General features: G+C 48.8%; 1 protein-coding gene across 3 annotated transcripts in view; it reads left to right on the top strand.

Annotated features, from left to right (window-relative positions):
- The window catches only part of LOC108755159 (neurogenic protein mastermind-like), a 212,517-nt gene that overhangs the window by 152,239 nt on the left and 51,423 nt on the right, over positions 1–8,855 (top strand). For 2 of the 3 annotated variants that reach the window (XM_018498008.1, XM_018498010.1), the window contains exons 2-3: positions 589–732; positions 763–2,415. In XM_018498008.1, coding sequence (XP_018353510.1) covers positions 589–732; positions 763–2,415 — 1,797 coding nt within the window. The remainder of the gene's footprint in view (positions 1–588; positions 733–762; positions 2,416–8,855) is intronic. The other variant, XM_018498009.1, reaches the window with a different exon arrangement.

The raw sequence follows: 8,855 nt of genomic DNA on the forward strand, positions 1-8,855 counted from the left end.
TTTGGATTCATCGTATCGCGGTCATTGAGAGACGTGTGTCATCGGTCTTTTTGATCCGGTAGACGATTCGCTCGTCGAGATTTACGAGCCGCGGTATCAGGGTCCGGGCACTTCGCGAAACAAAACGGCGCTTCGCGGGCGGCCGTATAAAGACAGCGGCTGAAAAAGCGTCGCGAATATTGACAGGTACGGTGAGAAACTGCCCGGGTTAATCGCAGAAAAAGCTGTGGAATCGAGCTCAGCGACACCAAACCAGACGAGTCAGATACCTCTCGCTCGGTTCGGTCATCGAGCAGCGGAGCAGCGAAAAAAGCGGTGTAGTCTTTGAAAATCTACTTCGACTCGAGCCTGGCTCGAAAGGCGATCGATATACTATTATATAGGTGGCTGAAGCTGTGTAATAAATAAAATAATAAAATAAGGAATTATAAGTAAGGATTGAGAGGTAATGACACAGCAATTAGTATAACGAGTATTTTTCTCGCTGGCAAATTTCTAATCTTATGTCATTGTTTCTCGTTTCCTTCCTGTTTCTCGAAAGTCCCACCCGACGATTAACGGATCTCTCTCTCTCTCTTCTCGTTTCAGCAGCCGAAATTCCTCAAGAGGACGACCGAGGAGTTGGAGCCAGCCGGTGGTGCTAGTGGCGATGGCGGCTTCGGCGAGCCGCCGGTCAAGCTGCAATGCACGCAGGGGCCTCATCAGCATCAACAGGGTCCTGTTGGTGGTGGTGGTGGTGGTGGCGGCGGTGGCGGCGGCGGCGGCGGCGGCGGGCCCCATCACGGCCACGGCCAGCACCAACCGGGGAACGGCGCGAACTCGACGGGTCCAACGCCCGGTGGCGGTGGCGGCGGCGGTGACGGGAACGAAGGTCTTACCAAGTTTCAAGTTCAGATCGTACAGCAATTGGAATTCACAACTTCGGCCGCGAACAATTCCCAAGCCCAAGCGATCTCTACGAACGTAACGGTAAAAGCGCTGACCAACGCATCCGTGAAGAGCGACCTTTTAAACGCGTCGTCATCGCCAAAACCCGGCTCGGACCCCACGTCTGCGTCAGGCTCGTCGAGAGGACCGCAGCCTGGAAATGGCAACGGTCCCGGGGTCCCGGGCGGAGCTGGTGGCGGCGCCGGTGGCTCTGGTGGGAGTGGTGGAATCGGTTGCGTTGACATTGGTAACCTAGTCGAATGTAAACAGGAACCCGACAATGAGTTCGTGGATCTCGAACAATGTGCAGCGGCGTTGGAGAAAGACGCCGCGGCGAACGGCACTGGTTTCCCCGGCTTCTCCGAATTCATGGGCGACGACACCGGCGACGAGATCATCACGTCGGACGCATTCAAGGATCTCATCTCCGAAATATCGGATTTCCATCCGGAGTTTATGAAGGAGTTCGACTTCGAGGATAAGAGCGTCGATACATTGGCGAACAACGCCGCGGCAGCGGCCGCGGCCGCAGCTGCCGCCGCCGCCGTCGCTAATAACAGTAACAATGGCGGTAATAACAATAACGGTATGCCAACGAATAACGGACAGATTAAGATTGAGGACGACAAGGATGCGATTCATCAGCAGCAGCAGCAGCAGCAGCAGCAGCAGCAGCAGCAGCAGCAGCAGCAGCAGCAGCATGCCAACGGCGCGAACAACGGCGTCAACAGTAACAACGTCGGCGGTAACAATGGTAACGCGATGCCGGCTAACTCGAGCCCAGGCACTCTCGGCTCCTCGCAATATTCTCCCGCTCGACTTCCATACTCTGGACTAGACTTCAAATCTGAGATGAGCCCGGCGGCGCAGACGCTCAAGCAGATGGCCGAGCAGCATCAGCACAAGAGCCAGCAATTGGGTCTCGGTGGATTCAACCCGACGGCAGCGGCAGCCGCTGCCGCGGCACGAGGCCCAACGGCGAGATCCCCTTACGCCGAATTTCCTCAATTCGGCGGCGCTTCCGATTACCTTGGTAGTCCCGGCAGCACCGGCCCGACCGGTGGACAAAATCAGGCGACGGCCGCGGGGACCGGCTCCTATCACAAGAACAACGGCACTCCGACTTTCCAGAGTCAGCAGACCAACGATATGTTCGTCAGTTCGCAGACTCAATTTGCAGCAGGCCTGACGGCCGACATGAAGAGGCCCCAGCCAACCGCGACGGGCGGCAAGCCCGGCATGCTGGGGCCCAGCGGCGGTTACAAACAACAATACTCGCCGTACGGTAGCCCGGGTTCAATGCCGAATCACGGTAGCCCGGGTTATCCGTTACCACCGAGAGGATCGCAGGGAGGTGGACCTAACCAGACCGGTTCGCAAGGACCTTTCAACACGACCTCCACGCCGCCGAGACCTCCCTCGGGACCCGGTACCTCCACCTTGCAAATCAATCAAGCGCAGCAGCTGCACATCGGTAATCAGATACAGGTAAGTGGAGTCACTTTTTCCGCGCGAGATCGATTTCCTCGCGAGCGAGAAATGTTATACGGGAAATATGTATTTTACTTCCGAGTTACTTCTGCACGGGGGAAAGCGCGTCGTATTTCGATATTTGAGAAAAAAAAAAACTCGTATCGTGGATCGTGTGGTCTAATTATATTAATTCGAAATTAATCGCGCAATTATAAAATAGACACACACACGCATGCCCGCATCAATGTACCTACATCGTCTCTTAAGAGTCGTCTACATAAAATCGTAGGAAATTGACCGATTCTAGTCGAGCGTATTCTCCTTATATTTGACTGTGTGATTGGTCAGTTTCCTACGACTTCTACATAGACGAGCCTTTAGAAAAGTTTTTTCCATACCGTCTTTTTCACTCACAATCATCAGGATGTAAATCAATGCACACCGGTGCATCTCCAGTTGAGCGGATAAAATTTTTGCTCGAGCTAAACTCAACGGAATATTTATCTTTCTCAATAAGGATGGATTCAGTATCGAGAACTTTCAATAAAACTTCGATACAGCGACTTCGTTCGGTCGGATGACGGCCAGCGCTAATCGCCAGTATCACGGCGATCAAAACGGAGTAACCGAGAGCTACTCAAGCTCGAGCCGAGTGATATCTGTTGCGCCGCGACGACGCGTCTATTTTTATCGTCGGCATCGCGGGGCATCGCGTTGGCGACGGCAGCGGCGGTCGGTGGCGCGACGTCGAAGGGGTGGCGACGACGACGACGGCGGGCGGCGGCGGCGGTAGCGACGTTGTTGGTCGTCGATGAAACGTGGTGATACGGGGGGTAGAAGGGAGAGCATCGCGGCGTCACGGGGGCGCCGCGACGCGCAACAAGTAGTCTCGTTTCCCCCAGTGGCGGCGGCGGCGGTCCTCTTTGTAAATTTTCCCTCTCGCCCAGAGTCCACCATCCCCGCTCCCCCCCTCCCTCCCTCTCTATCTTTATCTCTCCGTCCCTCCGCGCCGACGCTTCTGGATGACGTTGAGGGTTGGGGAGGTGGACAGCGAGCGAGCGAAGGGTCGGTTGCGCGGCCGCGCACAGCCGGCGTCGCGACGCCACCGCCGCCGCCGTCTGCTCGATTTAACCTGCGCCTGCAATCCGCGCGTCAATACGCTCCATAGTGATAGTCGCGGGGCTACGCTCGTGACAATACGCACGTGACGGCAGCAGCGTCGGCGATGAGGCAGCCCCCGTATATGTCTGTTCGTTCGTACAAAGGATTTCACCTGGGCGAATGAAAAGGATCGCTGCGCTCGTCGATATGCTCGTTGCTGCGCTGAATTACATAAGGGTCTCGATTCAATTCGTAACATTGTCGATGGAGCGCTCTCTCTCTCTCTCTCTCTCTGAATAAAACTGTCAACGAAGATATCCCACGCGAATATATTTCCCTGTAAACAATGGGAGCCAATCGTTAGGGAAACTGACGTGATAATCCAGCTCGATTTCTCTCTCTCTCTCTCTCTCCCTCTCTCTCGCTCTCTTACGTTATTCATCAACTAGAATTGATTGCAGCTAACAATAAGTTAATTTAATTTATTCGAAATTTATCTTTACTACCAATTCAAACGTAATGATGTTTAATCTCGCAGACTCTGCAAAAGCGTTCCGAGCGAACCGCGGAGTTCACGAATCTCCATCGGGTCGCGGAAACCCGCAGGATCAGCCGCGACCCTTTTATGTCAATCCCGGAGGAAACTTGCTGACCGAGAGGAAACGATGGTTCTACGACGCCGCGCGCGCGAACACCTGCCGCTATAAAATCTCTGGGTCCATTGTGGCGGCTGTGCTCGGACAGATTTTATCCGCTCGGACGGATCTGGGACTCGGAAACGCTTCTGGTTGCTTGCTCCTTCCTCGTAAATCACGTTAGGCGGCGCGTATTTGCATCTCAATGGGTCGCGAGGAGGCAAATGACGCCTCCTCCTCCTCCTCATCTTTGCCAGGTCCATTATTCTCTCCCTCTCGTCTGTAGACGATCTTCTGCCTTTCCGCTGCTCAATTTCGTTGCTGGATTTTTCATTACCTGCGTGGCTACGATTTTGCGATCCCACTCGAATCGATATCCCTCGCTCGTGCGAGTCGGCGGCGTAATCGACGTCGCTGACATTACCTCGTCGTGATACAGAATTCCCACGATTGGTAGAGAATCACTGCACGATACGTTAATGGGGATTAGCGCGCGGTTATAATTAATCATTCTCGGAGTGCCTCGAAACCATGAAACTCCACGCAGCTGTCAAATTGCGGACCGATCGGTTTCGTCTCGAGCGGATCGAGATATTTTAATTTCGCAAAAAGGAAGGAGAAATAAACGGACATTGATGTTGAAATCTCCCCGCGTTCGACAAAATCACTTTTGAATATCGAGCTGTAATCGGGAATAGCGACGTAAGCGAGATTCAAATCAAGCATTCTTTTCCACGCTCTCCCACCGTCGATCTTTCCGCGCTCCTCTCCGCTCTTATTTTCACTACATGTCAACGTGTCGTCGTTTAGTCCGGAAACCGAGTTTTGCTTCCAAGGAACCACGATGTCGCGCGATCGATTTACATACCCTGACACGACTCCCACGTTCTTTTCGCGACCTCTTTCGGGCTCTCCGGAATCGGTGACGTTATCAGGACCGGAAGTGCCCCATCTGGACGGACCGTGCCGCTCGCTTATCACTTCGGAATTGTTGCGCGAGTCGACGTCAGGTACGGGCTTTGAAGTTCCAATCGCGTTGACAAATTTCTCCTCCGAACGTGTACATACGAAAGGATCGGAGGGATGAAATAAAATCGCACCGAAGGCCTGAATGAATGTTCAGCTGTAGGATTCGATCGAGAATACGAAAGCTACTCTATGCTGTTCACTCGCCGTTGCTGCATAAAAAAAAAAAAAGCGCAATATCGCTCGCTTAACGACTGATAAAATAATTCTTTATTTATGCACCACGTCGGATATGCAAATGTACAAATTTTAACCGAATAGGATGAAAAAGCGACGCGAGTATCATCGATAGGTGGGCGGGGTAAATCGACGTATCGAAATGCGACGTGCGAATCAAACGTGCCACGGATGTAATTTGTAAAACTCATTCGGTAAATACGACGCGATCGATACGATTTGCGAAGCGTAGCCTCCCCCCTCTCTCTCTCTCTCTCTCTCCACCTCCCCCTCTTCCACCCCCGTTTGGCGAAAGGGTGCGTGTATGTTTATGAGCGTTAAGCGGGTTTTCGAAACATTCTACCGCGTCCATACGCGCTCACAGCGAATATTAATTTACCGCTAATTACGGGAATCGAGAATGGTAACGTTGCAAACAAACGCGCGAATGCTCAATAAGAATTTATTACCGGAGCTTGTTATAACCCACACGTAATCAGTGGCGCATTTTGATGCGTTCGTTACCCGATTAAAGGGGTGGGAGGGGGGGGGGCCCAGTTTCACAACTCATGGTTAATCCAATTCCAGAATTGGAAAGGGTTAACGAATAAGTTGAACCTCTCGGTTAAGAGGTTCAACCCGTGTCAGTTCTCCTTCCTTGGCGAGAAGAATAACGCGTGGAATGGATTTCGCGGAATCTTCTTCGTATCGCGAGCTATGCCGGGAATTTCACGCAGATGAAAACGCTACCAATGGCGTAGCTCGCGAGGGTGCAACGTCCACTCGTCGTCGCACCTTCTCGACGAACCGTGCGATTTTACGACGAGGAGTGGAGATCGATCGACGTGTTAGCGGGAGTTGCTAATTCCGTTAATCAAGTAACTCCTCGTTCAAGTCCTCCTCGTATATCGTCCAATTTCTGCATTTCTATCTTGAGAATTCCGAAGCGATTTCTTCGTGACGTTATCGCACCGTTATCGCATCGTTGTGCGATTCTTACATTAAATTAATTCTTATATTCGATCCGACGATATATTCGTTGTAGTTGGATCGATATTATTTCGGTGGCATTACGACGAATGCAGATCAGCATGGATGATTTACTGTCGAAATAAAGCGGGTCGATCGCATGCGGTTAATAACCCCGTATCCTCACCTATGTAAAATAACGTCCACAGCTTAATCGGCGAAATATTCAAATTACCCGATTCCGAGGCGTGTTTCGGGGCGCCGAAGAGCAAGCGCACTGCTCATTTAAATGATAATCGTTGCACGCCCGAATGTGTTGTGCCTTCTCGGTCTTCTTCTTCTTCTTCCCATTGACATCTTTTCCGCTGACATTGTTCATTTCCTATCGGAACGATCGCTGAGATATGCACGTATGATCGGAAGGGTTATCGATTCCAACGACGTTAATCTGCATACCGTAATGAGCCCAAGAAGGATGTCGTTTCCTTTTCTCGTGACCTTCATCTTGACCCTGTATAAAGTTCACGCTCCTGCCACTTCGCCGTTATTGTCGAACAATCGACGGCACACGTTGGAAATTAGCATTTAGTAGTTTGTTTTTGTCAAGAATTTCATCATTTGCATTATTCGATCATTCGACACGTAAACTATTGATTCGTGTGATTTAACTATTATTTATTATTATTATTTAGTAAGTATTTGCCGTGAGTAAACGTTAAGTTGGCACTACTCGATTGAATATTTCGTTAAAATTCAGTATGCTTTTTCTCAACGTATGCATGTGTATATTTATTTCATTGTTAAAGTTGTACTATGCCATTGTATAAAGTACTTTATTATGTAAGCACTTTAATGCGTATTATCCGGTGTAACTGAGTGATCGAATTTACCACAGGACACCTTGTGATCGTTAATTAGTCTGCTAGGTTTTCTTTTGCAAGTCGATCGGTGAAATTCACGATCCTTGCTGTCTGTCGATTTAAAAAATCCCCGTTGCACTGTGTATCGATACGTACAGATATCCCTCGTATTTTCCGAGTTAGTGGAGATATATATATATATATATATATGTGCGTGTGTGTGTGTGTATTTATACTGCACTATACGTGGCGACGCGAACTATAGGACGTGGTGCAACACGCTGTTCGATGAGTGTAACATTGTTCTCAATTTGTTTCTATACCGCGCGCGTACCACTCGAAATGTGATTCGATAATGAAACAGCACTCGCTCGTCGTCGAGCCGATTTTCGTCCCTCGGAATAGTCGATATTATTCGACGCACAAACGCGAATGCGCCGAGCATCGCCCACCCCGGACGTTGTTAATTTGACGAATCACACAATTGACTTTTAACCGCTCGCGCGCTTTTGTGTATATACACTTTATCGCTCTCGTCCTCATTCATTTCCTTCGACGTGACGGTCCGCGCGCGCGCGTCTACCTGCTATCGCTTCGATTAATCAGCCGACAGCGAATTACATGTCCGCGTAAATAACAGTGCGAGTTTCCCCCCGAGCAGATAGCCGCGCGATGAGTTTAACGCAACGCGGCTCGGGAAAATCGGCGTTCGTTCCACGACGACGACGCGGTTACGATGAATGGCGGTGGTGCACGTACATAAATTAACGCCGCGCTCTTATCGAAGAAGGACGCGCCGCGTAATCACCGCGTCGCATCGTTGCAAATTGCGACCGGCGAATTGCCGTCTCGCGCAAGCTGCGCAATTTCTAATCGCGCTAAACGTTGCCACAGTTAATCGGACGAATACGCGTTTGGCTGTACAGCAGGATTGACAGATGCACTGCACGGAGAAAAATGGTTGGTTGAGTCAACTGGAATTCTGGTGGGAAACGAACGATCCAGAATTCTGATCAAATCTACTAGATTTCTAATTAAATCTACTAAAGAGTTCTAGTAGATTTAACCGGAATTCTAGATCGTTGATTTTTTTTTTTTTTTTTTTTTTTTTTTTTTAATCAGAATTCCAGTTGATTCAAATAAACATTTTTTTCCGTACGATTGTACGATCTTTAGAGAAATTAGTGCAGCGTGACTGTAGAGGCGACAATTGTATTTCATATGTAGAATTGATGTACGTGGTTGAATTAAACTATTTCGTAGTTGTTGCAACTGTAAAAAAATAGTTTATTCAACTGTACTTTAAGTCAAAAGTGTAGAGATACTTTATAAAATTTAACATTTTTAAAATTACTTATCTCAAATGTCCGAAATAATATGTGGAACAGTAAATAAATAAGTTTTATACCTAGTAATATTTCCGTTCGAACCTTAGCTGGGATATTTTTCAAAATAATATCTTTATAGATATATATCTATAATATTTTCATCGGTATCGTTGATATTAATTGCTGATTTAATAATATGATATTCTAACTTTACAAGTTTAAGACTGCGCTTTAAGATTGGCAAGTAATCGATAATTTTGTCGATAATGTAATTTGCTGAAAAAAGCTAAATAATGTATACGTATAAATTTATAGGAAAATATATTTATAGGAATATATTATTAGGCACTTAAAGTTCCAGGTCAATCGAAAATGTATTT

This window comes from Trachymyrmex septentrionalis, unplaced genomic scaffold (assembly GCF_001594115.1).
Source record: "Trachymyrmex septentrionalis isolate Tsep2-gDNA-1 unplaced genomic scaffold, Tsep1.0 scaffold85, whole genome shotgun sequence".
Lineage (NCBI taxonomy): Eukaryota > Metazoa > Arthropoda > Insecta > Hymenoptera > Formicidae > Trachymyrmex > Trachymyrmex septentrionalis.